The sequence below is a fragment of the Clupea harengus genome, chromosome 22, assembly GCF_900700415.2.
Source record: "Clupea harengus chromosome 22, Ch_v2.0.2, whole genome shotgun sequence".
NCBI classification, from domain to species: domain Eukaryota; kingdom Metazoa; phylum Chordata; class Actinopteri; order Clupeiformes; family Clupeidae; genus Clupea; species Clupea harengus.
In genome coordinates this window covers 20,232,419-20,252,356 of record NC_045173.1, presented here as the reverse complement: position 1 = coordinate 20,252,356, position 19,938 = coordinate 20,232,419, and the positions used below count along the sequence as shown (strand labels likewise).

At 46.1% G+C, this 19,938-nt stretch overlaps 1 protein-coding gene across 8 annotated transcripts in view; it reads right to left on the bottom strand.

Moving 5' to 3' along the window:
• Positions 1-19,938, bottom strand: part of fat1a (FAT atypical cadherin 1a) — a 75,218-nt gene that overhangs the window by 34,402 nt on the left and 20,878 nt on the right. For 6 of the 8 annotated variants that reach the window (XM_031559790.1, XM_031559792.1, XM_031559795.2 and 3 more), the window contains exons 4-8: positions 9,795-9,856; positions 5,243-5,572; positions 4,509-4,719; positions 4,030-4,098; positions 3,388-3,527 (exon numbers count right to left, since the gene is read on the bottom strand). In XM_031559790.1, coding sequence (XP_031415650.1) covers positions 3,388-3,527; positions 4,030-4,098; positions 4,509-4,719; positions 5,243-5,572; positions 9,795-9,856 — 812 coding nt within the window. The remainder of the gene's footprint in view (positions 1-3,387; positions 3,528-4,029; positions 4,099-4,508; positions 4,720-5,242; positions 5,573-9,794; positions 9,857-19,938) is intronic. The other 2 variants (XM_031559794.1, XM_031559797.1) reach the window with 1 other exon arrangement.

The window sequence follows — 19,938 nt, the reverse complement described above, 5'->3', positions numbered from 1 at the left end:
CCACAGCACAAACATGCCGTCCATGTTCCCAAAATAGGATTAGAGCAGACGTCCTGATTTTTTCTTTCTTTCGGGCTACAATAATCATAATCCTTCCATGCCAGTTTGAAATGTGGTGCTTCAGGGGGAGGGAAAAAAAGACAAGGAAAAAAAGTTGTAACAATAAAAAACACATTCCGTCCTGGGGAAAGGAATACCAAATAAAACAAAAAGAAAACAGGGTAGGCACGCAGGCAGTCAGTCAGCTGGCAGTCTGGCCTATGGTCCGTGTGGTGGGCTAGACTACATGACTATGATTTCAGAAGGAGATAGGGGGAATCACAGTAGGGGACTGGGAAGTCACCACAAGGACTGGGTTGAGTTAAATGTGGCAGCATATAAAAAGTTTTGAACGAGAGTGATATTACACAAGCACAATGAAAAAAAACAACAACACCCTCCTTGATATCAACCCTAATCTGCTTAAGATTCTCTTTCCTGCCCAACAAATAACATAGTCTCAAGCCGCTCATAAATTTGGTGATGCGCTCGGCAGAAAATCACAGAAATTGAAATGCTGGATGGAGAAGCAATTCCTTTTTTACTCCTAACAAAGTTAAGATTTCTCATGCTTTGAATTTTTGTTTATTGAGTTCAGGTTTAATTGAAAGCACAGCAGCGCAGCCTCAAAGAAAGAGAACAAAAGCTCAGAGATCAAGTAACTATCAAGGGCAGCTATCAAAAACCACAATGTCTCTTCAAGTGCTAGAACAGGAAAAAAAAAAGAGCAAACTCACTCCAGCTGTTTAATAAAACCAGACGATGAAAACTGTGCCCATGCCCAGGCATAAGAAGCAAAAAGGGCAAATATTTGCCTAATTTGTCCATTTGACCTAGTTCCTACCCGTCGCACGCACTTGCCTCTTTCTGAGCTATTTGAAAGTGTTGATGGGAACAAACCTCCGCCTTCTCGCTCGCTAATTGGGGAGCGGACTGACATGGGCTGTCAAGGCTGCACGACGGGCCGAAGAGGCACAGGAGGTGGAAGATGAGACGGGTGTTTCCATGGCCCCATTCAGTCACCTGCTTTGTGTAACGTCGCGGAGCTGAGCGGAATTTGTTGTAAGGGCAAACCGGATGGATTCGTTCAGCACTATGGGGAAGCCCGTCACGAGTGTGTGTTTATTGAATATGAGAGTGTGTGAGACGCTTTCAGGGATGCAAACAGATACATCGACGAGCTTAAATGAAACATTTACACACACACACATCTGGGGAACGCATGTGACAAAATCATGAGAGGACTCGTCTGCTTCACACACACACAAACACACATTACCCCTTTTGACATCAAACATGGAATATGGAGTAAATTGAGTTTTCCTGGAATATTATTGTTATCATATCATTATTGCTATTATTGTTAATATTTTTGTTGTTAGCATTTTGTGTCAGGTTTCATTAGGCTGTAGTAAACCACACAACACGCCAAAACAACAACAAGAAAAAACAACATGAAATTTTAAGTATTCAAAATCAATTTATCGTAAGTAATTTATTTGGAATCAAAATGTGTTAACATTTTAAAAATAACCGTATCAGATGTGGTACGGTGAAATCTAACCGATTCCCGATCCATTTAATAATGTCAGTATATGGATCAGATCGGTGCATCACTAAGTGCACCTTGAGTGTGTGCGCCCACCAAGTGTAACTGATTGAGTGTGATAGTTCTGGGGCCTCACAATGGCACTCACGTTAACAAGCTTGGACAAGAAAAAGAGGGATGCGTCTTTGAACCGCAGCAGCACTGTGACTAATTGTGTTATGTCACCCTTTTGTGTTTCATGCTCCCCCTCCCACCCCAATTTTGACAGAAAAAAGGGAAGAAATAGAGTAGAAATAAAGAATCATCAACAAACTACCCCCCCAAAGCCACCCATCCTTCCCTCCAGTAAATTTCAGTTTGGTGGACGGCTTCGGCGGCGGCTTTGACTGTCTTTGATGTTATTGTGTCCGAGTGCGGAGTCTGTTGATCATAAGTGGTTCATCAGTGTCTGTGCCAAGTTGCCTGAACGAGGAGGAACCATGGGAAGGTTGGTGGTAGTGAGGAATTGGGTGTGGGGGGGGGTGACTATACCGCTCCAACCCCTGTCACAATAAATACTCTGTCCCTCCACTTCAAACCCGACTGAGCTGTAAACATGAGGGCAGATAGAGGTGGGGGTGGAAGGGGGCTGTGGCGGAGGGGGGTCAGTGTCCCTTTTCGGCCGAGTGGAAAACTCTCTGCTAGGCCTCGGTGGCCCCAGCACCAGCTCTGAAAGGGCTGCATTCACAGCAAACACAAAAAAACTCCGTCAACAGACTTGAGCTTTCCTTCCGCTTCAGGTTCCGTTTAACCTTTGAGAGGGCAGCCATGAAAGCCGCTCTCAAACCCCCCATACTAAAAGAAAGTGAGAGTAACAATCCCTATCTTTCGGATATTAATGCAAGAACAGATTTGCTGTTAGTGACATAGAGATTTACTCAATACAAATACATTAGGGGAAAATTACATGTTGCTACTTGAGAGTCTTGTGGAAGTATGTTTTTGTTTTTGGTTAAAAAACTGTATTCAAAAAGAGTCTTTGAGGATGGAACAGTAGTAAAGGACATAGTAAAGAACACTAGATCCTAACTAGGCTGCCGTGTACGCCTGGAATACACAGAAACAAAACATGATGCATAATAAAAGATAATTTACTTCTGAAAACTAACTGGAAAGAGGGTTTTTGCATTCAATAGTAAAGACAGGTTTCCCTACACAGGCCATCGTCAGGTTAGAGCTCCTGAACCGACTCAAACTCCAGCACAGCCATCTGAGGAATGTGGGCTTCCAGACAATCTGTCAGCCCCATCCTCTCTGGCCTCTTCAGGCATGAGACAATGGAAGATTCCTGAAGTGTCAGCGCGGGCCAAAAAAGAACGTATGTCTGGACCGGACCCCGAGACTCTCGGAATGTCTGCCAACACATGTGGTGACGGTACGGCCCATTTGGAGCCCGTCTGAGAGGCAGATGACCGGACCGGCAAGCGCACTAATCTAATCAGGACCCAGCCCAGACCTCGGCAATATGCACGGAATTTCCGACCCACGAGGAAGAAAAGGAAAAATGCCTTTGTTCTATTCTCTTTCTGTATGATCAATTTTTCCGTCTCTATTGACCTGATGTGAGCGCAAGCTCATTTTAATCATAATCCAAAGCCTGAGAACATGATCCAAATGAAAGAAGCAATATGTCATTTATGCAGTTTTTTTTTTTACTTTGTCACTGCTCAAAATGCTCGTCACACATACGTCATCACAACCAGCATCCTTGACCCCCCCGTTCCTTTTTTCCATAAACATTTCATTAGCCATTCAATTACCTGGGTGCTGATTGATGAGGTTCCATCTGTTGCCTCCACCGTCAGGTTGTAATTTGATTTCTGCTCAGCGTCAAGGGGTCTGGCTACGATGAGGGTGCCGCTTGCCTTGCCCACGTCAAAACGGCTGTCGTAGTTCCCACCTTTTTTCACAGCGAGCCAAGGACAATGAAAATTGACAGGAAATTAGTTTCTCATCATCACCTGTTCTTTAGAACACTGATGTGAGAATAAGGGTGACTGGGGAAAAAAGGCTAACAGCTGCTCTAATAGTATATATGGGGGGAGGAGGAGGAACAAGGGGGGGGGGGGAAATCACCAAAACCACCAGGGGAAAATATACAGGACATGACATCATTATCATTACATCTACCATACCTCCACTTGAACTCATAAATAACAACAACCAAATATTTGTGAGATGCATGACATGCATGTCTCCAGGCCACATGCAACTTCACAAAACACCACAATAATCAACATAAATGTTCAATAATGACATAAATCATAGAGGGGGAAAGCAATGTAGTATCTCTGAATGAGGTGATAGGCAGGGCAGTCACACAACTTTACGAGGAAGGGTAAGCACCACAAGGGTCACAGATCTCTTAATGAAGGTTTCATTTAGGAGATCCCAGCAGATACCTTCTGCTGTACAGTTCAGGTCACAAGCCATCTGAACGATGTAAAACACTTCTTTATCCTCTATGTCTCCTTGCAAATCCAAAGCAAATTAAACATTCCAAGAAGGCAAAAAAGACAAGCAGAAGACAGGAGAGAAAAGACAAGAGAGAGAGAAAGAGAACTGTCAGTCAAAGTTGATTAAGAGAAGGGGTAAGGAAGAGTGGCAATTATTTTGCAGAGATATCAGAAACAGTTACAGAAACTTGGAAATGCACATAGAAAAGAGATCCCATACCATGCTAGCAGAGGTCTGCTTAGAGGTAGCATTACTGTGATCAGCACACAACACCCACAGCAATGTCAAAAGTGCCGTAAGAACGTTATGCGAATCTCTCTACCATACATTATCACACAAAGATTCACACATATCAGCATACTAGCCATGGCTAACTAGCTTTTACTAGCATGCGACTCTGCCTACTAGTGCAAACAGCTGTTACCTGTGATCTCAAACCAGACAGGCGTCTCTGCATTCTCCATGGCGATGACCCCCACCATGTGAGCCACAGGGTCGTTCTCCATGACAGAAAAGGTGAGGGGGGTGTCCTCGAAAACCAGCGGGGTGGCCGTCGGCTCTGGCTTGGGGATCCACTCGATGTGCAGCCGACAGGTGGAGGACTTCTGGGGACGCCCGTTGTCCACAGCTTTGATCTACAAGTGACAGGGGGATGGGGGGGGGGCAGACACAAACACCATCAGTGTCAGGCTAGTATTGGGGAAAGACTGCAGCAGTCCACGCCACACCTGTTGTTGCTCCCCAGAGGGCAGGTCAGCCAGCAGATGTCAAGTGACAAACACCAAGGAGGTCTAATATGAATGCCTCCACGGCTCAGACAGGAAGGAGCATATTTACAGAGACCTTACTGAAACAGATGCTAGACGTTTCTTTTAGCAACAACAAACTGAAAGAACTTCTCTTAGATGCATAATTCTAAACCGAAGAGCGTTAGGTCATTTTCCTGAAACATGAAGTTAAGATGACTGTGTCTGAAATTTTACCATGGTGCGGCGATTTCAGATGACACACACATCACATCAATATCATGGTAGGTTCAATCCTCTGACATGCACTATTCCACACACACATCACATCATTATCATGGTAGGTTCAATCCCCTGATATGCACTATTCCACAAAGCTTCAGACATCTGGCAGAGTGCAGAAATAAAGTACCGTAAGGATGTCATATTCTCCCGCAGAGGAAAACTTCTTGGAGGACACCAGGCCGGTCTTGGGCTCGATGAAGAACTTGCCATGCTCGTCTCCTTCCTCGATGCTGTAGGAGATCTCTGCATTGGGTCCCTCGTCCCGGTCAGAGGCGATGACACGGTAGACGGGATCTCTCTTCAGGGCCCTCTCCTTCTCTGGTTTCTCTCGCTCAGGCAGTTTGATCTTATAGATTTTCTCCAAAAACTGTGGCCTGTTGTCATTCTCATCCAGCACCTGGACAACCACACGCACGGTTGTAGACTTGGCTGGTACGCCATGGTCAGACACTGTGATCTGTGGAAGGGAAGAAAATGAACTGAACTGAAATGAACTGAACTGAACTGAACTAGAAATGAACACTTTTAGTCAGTAAAGATTCTTTTTTTTTATTTCATACATTTTCCCTGTTCAAAATGCAATCCAGAGGTGACGTCCTAAACTTTTTCAATGAAACCAGGCACGCCAAACAATGCACAGTGTGAGGGTGTAATAGCTCACATGTGTTCAATAAACAGCCCTGCTGATGGTCTGAAGATGCTTGTTTATTTCTGGGGCCTAGAATTAATCAACAGCATGCGGTAAGGCAGATTTGTCTCCAGTGACTTCTCTCACTTTCTTCATACTGTAGCTGCTTCAAAAGGGATTTTGTCTTTGGCGACAAAATTGAAGCAATTGCCTCTGCATTTAGATGTCAAATTATCTTTTGAGACCCACAATGCCTGCATGTCTACTTAGAGGGATGAATTACTCATTTTCCTTTGTCACTCTTTGATCTCTCTTTTCATGAACACCACCGATATTTACCAGCAGAAAATCAAACTTTCCTTCAATTGTCACAGTGTAGCTCAAGAGCATTTCTGCTTAGGCATGACACAAGAGAGAGTGTGTCTCTTCCTAATGTCCCACGCTGAGATCCATCTATCCCTTTTTAGAAACCAGCAGGGACTAAACACTCTGTTGTCAAACTAGGAAATAATCTGATGACAACAAACAATAAAAAAACAATCACAATCACACACACACACACACACACACACACACACACACACACACACACACACACACACACACAAGCCATCTGATCCAAACCAAGACCCAAACTGCCTCAGGCGGTCAACAGATGCTTACAGACACAATTATTAGCTTAAAGTATTGCTGATCTTTGCTGGTGTCCAGCAAACACTTCATTAATTTGACCCGCAGCCTTGGATTGTTGTCGCACATTTAATCCTACAAACTGCACAGCGCGGCAGTGGCCACAGCTTAACAATCCGAGCCATAAGCTGACCCACACAATACAGAAAAGAACAGCCAGCCCTGGCTTGGGTTTATCAAACTGCGAAAACCCAACAGGCATCGTCTTCGTCGGCTGACCACATGAGGGGCACGAGAAGGCAGAGAAGATGCAAACAGCTTTGTTTTGAAAGCATCGGTGTTAAAAACCATCTGCTCAGGTCTTTGGCCCACAAGCTCCAGCCAGCCAGTCACACACCATTTGGTGGCGGCTGCGATTAAGCCCATAATGTTTTTTGTTTTTTTTTGTCTTGTTTTCGAAGCTGCCCAAGCTATTTGCCCGTATAGAATTAATTAAAAGGTAAGACGTGGAGCCCTCTGGCACTAGCAATTTTCTCTCTCTTTCTTTCTCTCTCCCTCTCTCTCTTTCTCTCTCCCTCTTTACAAATCTGTCTCTCCCTCTTTGTATCTATCTTCGTCTCTCCCGAGGGAGTGGTTTGAAGTTCAAACCGTTCTCCCTTTCATTTTGACGAGATGGGTGTGTATCGGGACATTTTTGATGAAGGGGACTTGTTGGTAGAGGCTGGTAATGTGAGGGGAGGAGGGACTTGTCTACTGTTTGTTCAATGAACACAGACAACGAGGAACCTGGAGCTGGGGCTGCTGCTATGTAAACAGTGACTTCTGAGCAGTAATTATGCCAGGCACGAGGCAAGATGGAGCATCAATTATGAAAACAAATCTTGCAAAAGGCAGAATACACCAATTAGTCAGACAGGAGATATGACAGGCTTATGTTTGGGGGGTGGGGGTCGCTATATTATGTGTGTGTGTGTGTGTGTGTGTGTGTGTGTGTGTTTTTTTGTAGCGGGCGCAGTGGTGCGGGCGACTCATTCATCGGCGTATGCTTTCTTTCTTTCAAAACAGCTCTGTTGTCGTGGAGCCTGTCTGTCTAACGGAGGTCCTGACACAAACGAAGCCCTCAGACGGTTCACAAGTTTTCATTGTGCACGCACACTGACTCGATGCATTGCTGTCTGCTGTGGGTGAGACCAATGGTCCCCACCAGACATCTAAACAGCCATGTGGTGAAGAGATGTATGCCACTCCACTGCAGTGAAACTACAGGTCTGGGCAGTGGGTTCAGTTGTCGTTTGACAGCGTAGGGTTTGGTAATGTGCTGGTGCTAAACATGGATGGATCTCCCTCTCTCTTCCCTCCTCTAACATCTGGGGGCAGCCTAGTCAAGCTATTTTAAGGGAGGGTGTTGGGATGTTGGGTAAAATGTCTGTTGGCTGTGACTTCCACAGAGGTACTACACCAAGCAGCCCTTTGCAACCCCCACATAAAAATACTCCTACACCTCCTCCACACCTCCCTCCCTCCTCCTTCTCTACTTAATTTCCTCACATTTTACAGCCCCTGGTGCAAACAAGCCTGGCAAATCCACCCGCCCTCATGGCTCCACACACCTGCATCTACAACTCCCTACTACACCCTCTACACTCCTCCCAGAGAATGTTCCAGTACTGGAAAACCGGACCGGGACGGGGAGGTGGGGGCAGTGGGACACTAGTTGGTAGGGGAGAGCGGAGGTCAATAAAGAACTTCCTGGACAATGCACTGACTAGCGCTAGAGTTCTAAAGTCACCATAGTTACTGCTGAGGAGGCTGAGAAAGTCAGTCAGAGGAAGTAGAAAAGTTTGGGAAAAAATGTGTGTGGGGGTGTGTGTGTGTGTGCACAGTTCTCGCTACACCAGTGTTTAAGAAACTGGGTCATCTGAAATTAAACCGACATCTGCGTCTCTCTCTGGCTTTTTATTACGTGTTTTAAGTGGAATGTTAATCAAATTAAAACACTCACATTCTCTCTTTCACTTTTAATTTTTTTTTTTCTCCAGGTCTCTGCCCGTACCTAATGATCTGGAAAGAAAAACTGCTGATGTACATTTCAAATAAGAATTACTTAGTGTGCTTAATCAGTCAGACCTTCACACTAGGTTGTTCTTGTATTCAGTGCATGGAAGCATACCAGCTAACTGATTTCTCTAGTGGTGTGAAAGCAGTAAGAGAGTGATTCATTTAGTGATGCGATAAGAGAGAGGAAGAAAGAGGGAGTGAGAGCGCATAACAGATAGGGGGGAGCACAGAAAAACAGTATCTATGGACTCCTGTCAAGACATGTCTTATGATCTCAGTTCACTAGTGCTGCCAATACAACCAACCTTTGTAAAAAAAGAAGAAGAACAACAAAAAACGTAGCACTTTTTTGTCGATGCCCTCCAGTAAGTCATTCCAAGCGCCCTGTTTCCATGACGAGGACACAGACAGTGTGTCCAGTGGGCTTAGTCCAAGAGGGGGGCTAGATCATCAGTCCCCCCGACCCCCCCTAACTCCCTCCAGCACCATCTACTGTAAGGCTCACAATGCAATTCCAAAGCCTAAGCGAATGTAAATTGGTGCTGACAAAATGGCGCTGACACATGAACGTTAATCGACATCCAATGGGGCTCAAATTGCGCAATCTACAATAATAATTAAAGGCACACCAATCTATTTTGCTGGTCGTGGCACACAATTAAAAGTACTGCAATTGGCTGAGATCTGACACGGCAGATGGATAGATAAAGCAAGGGAGGGTGAAGGAGAAGAAAGGCAGAGTAACAAAAAAACAAAATACAGCGAGAAAGGTGGGAAAGGTAAGATTGAGGGAGAGAAAAACAGAGAGAGAGAGAAAGAGTGAGATGACGCGGTCAATTAAAATCCACAAGTTTAGACATCGGCCGAGCGCTTGCTGGCACTTCCTGCCCTGGCGTGCCTTATCCCGGGACGGTACACTGGGAAAGAACAAAGGAACAGTCACCCGCATTCCCTCCGGATATCTGCACAGGACGAACGATCCAAAGCCTCTCCACCAAACACAAACACGCGTGCACACACACACACACACACACACACACACACACACACACACACACACACACACACACACACACACACACACACACTCACACACACTCACACACACACAACTGCTTTTTCAGTTTGGTGGTGTGACCGCCCCCCAACCTTGGCAGATGGCCAAGTGTCATTTAAGGGCTGGGAGAAGACAGGGGGGTTCAGTTGTAAACGCTAACTCTTTGACACTTTCTACTTTGCGTCCATGAAAGATTTTAGAGAGGGGGGTTTCAAGGGAAAGGGGCTTGCTGTGCTTGTTTGCAGATTTGCTTTGGTTTTAGGGTTAGGGCACAGCAGTAACAGAAAAGAGCAGCGAGTGGTTTACCTCGAGAATGTGCTCGTTCTGCTGTTCCCGGTCCAGCTTTCTTGAGGTAGTGGTGACCAGACCTACAGAAAGAAAGAGAGAGAGAAAAGCACTGTGAGACCAAAAGTCCAGATGTCATGCAAGCTCAGTTTTGCTTGTGCTAGCATCAGACACACACAATGTTAGTCACAACTAATAATCTAGATCTCATCATCATCATTAAGTATCTCATCAGCACAACTAAGACCATGTAGCTAAGAGCACACAAGCATTCATTTATTTGGCCATGTTCATTCAGAGATGTATCATACAGTCATAAAGCAAACAGTAATCCACTTCTACCGCTTCCTTCCCAGGTTTCGTAACATCATTCCCACTCACACACACACACCCACACACACCTTGTAGGCTCTTTTTTTAGGGAAAGCTTTTAAGACAGGCCTCTGAGGAGATGACCTTGCCGGCGCGTCTGCCTGGGACCACCCCTGGAGTTCCAGCCCCCCAGTCACTCTACGCCCTTCCTCCCTGGAAGGCCAGTGACCTCAGATGGGCATACGTAAAATTCTGCACCTTGCCGCTAACGGGGCTCGCGGTCTCCTCACTCCCAGACGCCCCGCAAGCTGAGCAAACAGGCCTGCGGACGGAACCAGGAGCCGCAAGGCTACGGCATCTTCGCCAGTGCTGCAGACGAATGGATGGGGGATGGTGTTTTACCGCCCACGCCCTAGACGTTTGTTTATGTTAAAAACACAGATTCGGCCCTGGCCAAGGGGGATTTTTCTTTTCTTTTTCTCCGCTTTTTAAAAGGGTTTTTACTGCTATGCCAGCCATGTTCACAGGGTCCATTTACATCACGGGTCTTTCAGTGGAAGCGTTAAGCGGGGAGTAAAAATAAACCCAGAGTCGACGCTTAATCCAATTTGAATGGAGTTCAACAACACATAGACGAGGAGATGGGAGAGATAGTGGGTGGGTTGGAGGGAGCAAGGCAGAAGGAGGACAGAGGAGGGAAAAACAGACAAGAGGGAGAGAGGGAGGGAAGGAAAAAAAAAACGATGAAGAAAAGAGAGAGAAAGAAAAAACACATGGCTTCATTGCAAGCGAGTCTCGATTCCAAATAATAAGCGCAATCTTCTCACTCCCAGTTTAATTGTGGCCCTGCAGAGGGCTGAATGCTAGAGTAGCGCTGCCAGCGGGAGCCACACGAGAGACGCGCGGCCACCGCGCTGCATCTGATTAGCGGAGAGGAAAAGATTTCCGAAACCCAAGCCCATCAATGGCACATGTGCTCGGCCAGGAATAGCGAAGCCACAACTTACAACCCCCTTTAAAAATAGGGCTAGCCCACGCCACAGTGAACCAGGCAGTCAGACGCTCAGTTGGGCTCTCTGGTTTTTGTATGCTCTCGGGTTATGGGGGATTGTGAAGGCGTACCCACAAACATACACACACACACACAAACTGAGAGACAAGCGTACACACAAACACACTCACCAACTAAAATGCCTACATGTGCGTGCACACACCCACACACATACACACACAAACATATGAAGCCCCACAGACACACTCACACAGAAGCTGGGGCACGGGCTCACATACAAACACAGGAGCACACACAGAAACTAACATGCAGACAAACAGAGACAGCAAACAACTTTCTAAAATAGGAAAAACATGAAATCTGCTTCTCGCCATATGTTACAGAAATCATTTAACGAGACAGGGACCTGCCAAAACGGACTTAAACCTCTACTGCTATTAAACATAGGTCTGGTCCTCGTAGGAGGGGTGGACACCTCTCCAAATAAAAGTATGATTGAACAAATGCTATATTCATGGTTTGGAGATAGGCCTATGGGCTCTGATGTGGCTTTGAAAGGTCCAATTAAATGGCCCATTTAGACTTTCTGCCTGCCATGCGTTTCTATCTGTTCCGAAAATGGATCTTAGAAAACGGGGGAAAGGAGATGAATTACCCACAATTCCAAGTGAATGGCTTTCCACACACACACACACACGCATGCAAGCTCAAGCACACATACATACACACAGTTGCACACATGTGAGTGCACATGTACTCACATACTTGTATGAGCAGAGACACACACACAAGGACACACACACACACACACACACAGAGACTCGCACTTTGTCAAGCTGCCAACCACGTCTGGATAAAAAAAAAAAAGTAGAATAGGTTCAGTAAGCCCCCTGCCCCAGCGGGACTGTGGGTTCAGACGTCGCGTCCTCCTTCCTACAAGAATCTAAATTTAACCCTGAATGAATTTTAAAGGTTGCTCTAAACTGATCCTGCTTGCTTTCAGCAAGGTAAAAAAGAGGAAATAATGGAGAGCAGGAGGAGTAAGGTGAGGCTTGGGAGAGAGGAGAGGCCTTTTGATGTGGTGAGGTTGGGGGGGATTGACTACTGGGGGAAAAGGGGTGGAGGGAAGAGATGTACACCGAAACCATGCTTGAGGGAAATTAGTACAATCCATCTCCTCTACCTTCAGTCTCAACACCTCAACCTCTACCTCCTGGAACTTACACTCACAACGCAAAGTAAAGGCAGAGATCTGAAGGGGGCGAAAAGCAGAAACACTGCAAGAGGGACAGTTTTCCTAGTCATATGACATCAACAAAGAGATAGGAGAGAGAGAGAGAGAGAGAGAGAGAGAGAGAGAAAGAGAGAGAGAGAGAAAGAGAGAGAGAGAGAAAGAGGGAGAGACAGAGTGAAGGGGACAGCGGCACCACAGAGGGGTTGGCTACAGCCAACAGTAATTACAGAGGTGGCATTTTGGGACAGAAAAACAAAAAGGCTGAAGTTGGGGAGGCAGCAGAGCAGGGCGAGCACAGAGGCTGCTCCCAAAATGGAAGACTCAAGAAAGAGAGGGAAAGAGAAGGAGAAAGAGCAAAAAGAGCTCGAAGCAAAGCTGGACACTGATGGAGCTGCTGTGACAAACAAGGGAATAACAAATTGCTGACTGGTTAGAATGGATGAGGCGCCACGCATTTAGCTCCCTCAAAGACAGTGTGAGAGGGAAAGATTGTGTGTGTGTGTGTGTGTGTGTGTGTGTGTGTGTGTGTGTGTGTGTGTGTGTGTGTGTGTGTGTGTGTGTGTGTGTGTGTGTGTGTGTGTGTGTGTGTGTGTGTGTGTGGCAGGGGATAAACTAGTATCAGCACAGACTGCAAGCCAACACACACAGTTCAAATGCCCAGAGATGTTTACTGCAATTGTGTTTTTTTTTTCCTGGCTTGGCGAATGCAACAAGCAAATGAAACAAGCCCGCGGATGTCATTATTTGATTTCGGTTTTTTCGACATTTGTTTTTCTCCTTGTCTCAGCGAACAAGAAAAAGAGGAGCTCATGACCCTGGAGCGAGACTCCTCTCCAAACAAGGAGGCTGCCCATTTAACCTCTCACTCCTGACGCCACTAATCCAATATCCCCTCCCTTCCATTTCATTTTTTTGGAAGATAAATAGAAGCATGCAAGCTAACACAAGTCAGTCCCTGGGGAAAAGCTCAGTTGAGGATCAAGGAAAATGTCTGTTCAGCTCATTCACAACTTAGACAACAAGACAACAAATACACAAACTATCTCTTAAAGCACACACACACAGTCCACCTTCTCTGGGAGGGTGATGAAGGGACTACAGTAGAGTTGCAAACAAGCCAGAGATCAAAGACAAATGGTATAAAAAAAAAGAAACGAGAGGAAGTGAGTAAGGAGTTGAACTAAGGCCTACAGCTTTGGCCCCTTGGATTGTTCCAACACTTCAAGCATCGCACAAAAGCTTCTGAACTTCTTTATAGAGTCTTCAACTCACATACTTACACAGACACACTCTTTCCCTCTCACACACATACACATAAACACACACACACAGAGGCATGCACATACACACACACAAAAGGCATACAGATACGAACATGACTTGTACATAGATAAATGTGCGCACACAACAAAGAAACACGTGGGGCCCTGCAAGTTAGAGAGGCCTGAGAAACTGTCCCCTGCAATCTCTCCCCCTTCCTCTCCACTTTCTGAGAGAGGCTCTTTGTTTGCCAGGGCTGGCATTTAGGAAGGGGTGGGGGTTGAGAGACAAAGAGAGAGAGAGAGAGGGAGAGAGAGAGAGCAAGGGAGTGCAAATGAACGAATGAGACAGACTGTGCAACCACTTGAGGATGAAAATGGTGGCCTTGGCTCTCCGTTTTCCTGGCACGATTTCAAATGCTATTCTCTGCTCTGAAAGAGCCTGTGGGTGAGAGGTGGAGGCATCGTTACCCGCACCACACCCACTCCATTCCCCTTATTCCCCCCCCCATCCCATTAGCCTCATACTAGGTGCTCAATAGAGCTCATCAAATGGATATTCATATGAGGACATACAAACAAATACAAGTTCAAGCTAGCGGCCCGCCCACCAAGGCCACCACAGCCAATCAGATCGCCCTAGTGGAGAGAAGCCGGAGGGAACCGGGGCCAGGTCTCTGAACTCATCAGTCAGACAAAATGAGCAACAAATAGCGATTCTGGAAAACACATTTGGTTGACTCTGAATTATTCACACGGTGAATTTACATGTAATTTCGGTGTGCTACACGTATGAATGCAATGCTGGGGATTGTTGTTTCCATCGTCCCGTTCGAGACGAAGATTCCATCAGGCTTGGCTCATTACTGAGACTTCAGTGCCCCCGATCACGGCCAGAGTGGCTCTCTGGGGGCGCTAAAGGCCGTCCGTGCAGATGCCTGTTTTTTGGCTGTCTACGGGGAATGCCTGTTTGACTGGGGAAGTAATTGGATGCTGTGGTGAGCTGGAGATTACCAGCTGGGGCTTTTTTCACCACTGTCTTACCATCAGAGCCCTTTCTATGCCTCGTCTGGGCCATCCATTTACAGAGAGGCGGAGTGGAGTCAGTGTGTGCATAACAAGACCACGCAGGCAAAAAAAAAACATCCCATGTGGATCATCCTGCTTTAAAATGTATGATATTCTTGATATTCTAAAGCTGCAGAGTGCATTTGCAGAGTTTACATGGAGAGCACTCTGCTTTTAAGTCTGCCCCTTGGCTAAAAGGCAAAGTCCAGGCCTGGCAAAGAACAACAGGTGTGCCAACAGCCACCCTAATAACCACCCCTCCTCCCAACAATATCGGAGCTCCTCACCCCTTCCAACTGTCCAACCAACACTCAAGACGTGCCTGGGAGACGAAGACAAGGAGGCTTTATTTCTCCTCCCTCAATCTCTATAACTCAACTCTGCCTCTCCCTCACTCTAACGATCCCTCTCCTCATTCCTCCTCCTCTCTGCATTTTTCTTCTCTTTATAACCTTTTGTGTGTCCTGCCAACAGCTCACCTATCACACCTCCCCCATCCATCCCCCAACCACCCTATGACAAAAGAACAAAAAAAAAATCTCAGGAAATGGTTGGAAGTTGTTGGAGGTAGTATCCATTTCCTAACTGGCTTCCCCTCGCTCCCAGACCTGAGCCTTTTCAAAAGCACGGCTGACAATGTTTTTCTTCTTTATCCTCCCTCTCCCTCCCCCCCTCCTCTCTCTCTGTTTCTCTCAACAGAGGAGACGTTGTTGAAAGCTGATACCAGATCCAGTGAGTAGATGATTTACTGCAAAGACCCCACCGGCTATGACCGCTCCGACCCTCCCCCCCCCCCCCCCCCCCCCCCCGATAACAACAGCTTTTCATGCAACTCCAGGGATTAGCTATGCATTTGGAGAAAAAAAAAACCTGTCAGAAGAATTCCTGCTTGCAAACGCATTACAGCGATTTTCCTTTTATGACTGTCTGTGCATGCCAGGCACAGTGGGATGGGGGAAGGGGGGGAGGGGTTGGAGTCCTCCCCTTTGAATGGACATAAAATAATCGCATGGGTTTATCTTTCACATTCAGCACAAAGACTGTGGTTTTTGAGCACCGCTACTACAAGTACAGAAGTACAGGAAGACACTAGGAATCAGAGGCAGGGTGGGGTGTGGGGGGGGGGGGGCCATACTGACTCCCCTCCCCAGCATTGAATCGTTCATTCAATACATTTAATGAGCACTGAACGCAATGAAAAACAACTATGGTTAAGAAAAAATTCAGGTTCATCTACGTGACTTTAAAACATGCAGAATGCTCATTTATTAGTGCTTGGTGTTCAATGCCTCCTCTTTTAAGTCCGATAGAGGATCAACAGAAGTCCTTCCAACCTCTCGTTGGAATATGCTAGTGGTTCAGTTGAGTCTCATATACAGCAGTCAAAACAAATATATCAGTGAGGCTGCTTTTCTATCTTCTGAGTTGTTGAATGTTCTGAGCAGACTCGTCTGGAGGAGGACTGAAAGGAGCGCTATACTACACAATGCTATGAGCCACCAAACAAGTTCTTGCTTCACTGATACGCTTGTGACCTGTGCTGTAAATGTGCACTGGTGGGTTGATCTTACTTGCAAAACGCAGCAGTAAAAAACACTGTTAAAGGCCTCACCCAAAACCATGAAAAAAAAAAACATTTCTGTAAGCTGGGATTCACAGCTTGGCCAGAGTCCTGGCCATCATCATCAGTGTCATCATCATCATCATCATCATCATCATCATCATTATCGAATTCTGTTGCCAGTCCCTCATGGCATTTTCAGTGGATATGGGTGGAGACATATCATACTCTCTACCACACACACAGCTGCACACACACAGCGTGTACACACAAACAGCCATATAAGCACACCATATATCACACACAAATCAGCTCAAAGTTCAAAGCAGCTTGTTGGCTCTCGTTGACAATCACGTGCAAGCCACAAAATGACTTAAATTACTGTAAAGAAATAATAAAAAACTTCAAAACCCCTTAGACCCACAGAAGTCTCTTTTTAGAGGGTATAAAAAGCTGTTCTAGCAGGCTTCTTAGTGCACTGCAGGAGTGGCAGCTGTGGCTCTACGCCCACCAAGCTCACTAAGGGCAAAGGTGCAGAGGGAGGGAGAGGAGCAGAGCTACGCACGGTGACTGGAGAAAAAGGACACCCAGGGCAGAACGAGAGAGAGAAAGAGAGAAGGAGAGAGAGTGAGAAAGACAAGGAGAAAGAAAGAGGGAAAGAGAGGGAGAGATTGGGTGTTTAGGGTTAGGTATAGTGAACAATTATGAACGATGGGGATAGAGAGAGAGATGCAAGGGGAATGCAAGAGAGAGAGAGAGAGAGAGAGAGGGAGGGAAAGAGAGAGAGACAGAGGGAAAGAACTGAGGAATGCAGAACTATAAACCTGATCCACTCTGTCCTGGTCTGTGGTTGGGTTTCCAACGCAGTAGGTCAGAGACCAAACATTCACCTTGGTCTGACTGACTGCCCACCACAGGATTGACAACACACATGCACTACATAATATTACATTGCTGACACACAGTCACACACACACTACCATTACACACCTCCACAACCCAGTTAATACACACAAATGCTGTCATAAACACACACGTGCACACCTACTATTACCCACCATGCACATACCAAAGTATGCTGACATGGGCAGACACACACATACAACCAGACATGCACAGAAACATGCATATACCTAACATTACCCTGTAAACACACACACATACACACATACACACATACACACATACACACATACACACATACACACATTTCCTGCCGTACACACCCTACCATCACCCTCCTACACAGACCACACACAAAACCCACGCACACCTACCATTATGCTGCCAGACTCACACACAGACACACACAAACACACAATCTGGGGGAGGAGATTAAGGTCAGTCTGACTCTGGTGGCCGGCTCGGACTTTGGCTCTGAGCTGCCCTGCTACAGTTCTGTGTTAACTCTCTACAAAGAGAAAGAGGCAAAGAAAGAGGCAGAGAGAGAGAGAGAGAGAGAGAGAGAGAGAGAGAGGGAGAGAGAGAGAGAGAAAGAGGAGAAATACACTGCCAATCCCAATATGACTCCCATGTTGACGAGGTGGAAGGGAGACAAATGGTGACAAGAGGGAGACAGAGAGAAAAAGCCAAGAAAGAGTGATATATAAATGGGAGGGCGGGGAAAAGAGTGAAAAGGGGGGGAGAGATAGACAGATCAGGAAAGAGAGCTGCCATTGCACTTTAATGAAAGACCAAAGCCAGACGGAGGGAGAACAGCAGGACTTGTTTACGCGGCAGAATAAAAAAACAAATGAAAGCCTTTCCTCCTGGGGTTTACAGGGCTGAGCTGCGGCGCGAGAGGGAGGGGGGGTGTGGAGGTGTGTGTGTGTGTGTGTATACGTGGTTGGTTGGGGGGGGGGGAGTAAATGACCCCCGACCGCCGGGGAAGCGGCGGGGCCTTCATGTGAGGGTTTGAAGCCGTCACACATCGTCAAAGGGCCTTTATGCGCATCACACATCAGAAAATACTCTCCTGTCTTCCTCTGGCTGTCTCTCTTCTCTTTCTATCTGTTCTGCTTCAAATCAGCTTCAATTATCATTTCAGTTTTTGATGTGCATGATCAAAAACTTGCAAGTTGCAATTTGTTGTTGTTGTAATTTTTTACACATTTGAATGAGTGTGTGTGTTGCAGGAATATTCTCGCCAATTTTTTTCCCACCAAAGCAATTTCTCCCTTTGAGCATCAAACAGTGCTTGTTTGCTCAAAGACCCTCTGGCCTGAAAGGCATGTTTAGCCTTTATCAGCTTGTTTATTTATCTATTTCACGTGACGCTCCTTCTGTCACACTGCTGTGACTCAAGGCCGTGCACGTCCACACGAGGGCGGGCAGGTGGGGAGCGGGGGTGAGCTCAGTTCTGAGCCTGTGCTGCTCCGCTGGGTCTGACAGCTCAGATGCTCCGCGTTTCACTGATGAAAGTTTTAACAAGCTTTGATTTGCATGACTGAACTTCACACACACACACACACACACACACACACACACACACACACACAAAGCAAAGCAATCTCTTTTTCTGTATCTTTCCTTCTTCTGCTCTAACTCTCTCTCTCTTACAACTTATCATGCAACATGCCCCCCCCCCCCCCCCTCACTCCAACTGGTTCTCCCTTTGAACATAAACCTCACCTTAGCCTTCTTAAAACCAAACCTCGGGTTTCCTAAATAAACATATTCCTCTTGTAGAGGAAATATTTAACTTTCTTTTTTTCTCTCTTTTTGAACTTGAGAGAAGGGGGCAGAGAAAGGCTCTGTCTGATCGGAGCAGCTCCCTTCTGAAGCACTAATAGTGTCCAAACATGTCCAAACACTGAGATCCATATTGGTGAATGTTACGGGGCACTGGCAATCTATCTCTCTATGATGGAAAGCTCAGAACACCCACTAAGATTCCACTTACTATGTTCCACTGGTGGTCTGACTGTTCTGAGAGCTTTTTGCTAACCAGTGCAGGTTTCACTTAATTAGATGAGAGAATCTCAGAATCACAGGGTTAAGTGAAAATCACTGTGTGAGGTCACCTTCAATTGATCTCCAGGTCGAGTATTGATCAATTTTACTTTCTTTCTTAAGAGTGCCATTGCTGGATTTTCAGCTGGACCTCTCAAAAGCAAAATGGAAAGCAATCACTTTCGTTTTTTTTTTTTCCATTCAGGTTAAAAGTAATTAGTCTGCACCCTTAAGAAAACTAGGACACTGGAGTTTCATACATTTCTCTGTGATGCTGCACATGTGGTCTTTCACTCGCCTTGTCCCTTTTCTTCCCCTCCTACTCTAGACCATCTCCACCGTGGTGCTGCTGCAATCTTTCCACCTGATCCTCTCTCACCCATTCTCACCAAATGTTATACATATACTGTGTACCAGCCTATTTACCTGTAATCCTTATAATAGCAACCTTATGAGTAAACCCACTAAGGTGTTCTACAGCCAATGCTTTGAATGCTGTCTCTCTCCATTTTATCGACTATCAGTCTTGTACTGTATGTATCATGGAGTCTTGATCATGAATATGTGCCACATGCATGCTAATGTGTTCTATCCTGATATGAATGAATTAATTAATATGAATTAATCTGCTTGCTTCTGATTCTCTCTTCTCCTCCCTTCCCTACTTCCGCATGTGTGTCCTTTCCCCTCTTTATTGCTCAAGATTTACCGTCTGGCCCAAAGGGATGCAGCGAGCCACTCGCTACTTCATTAACCAGGCCTTCCGC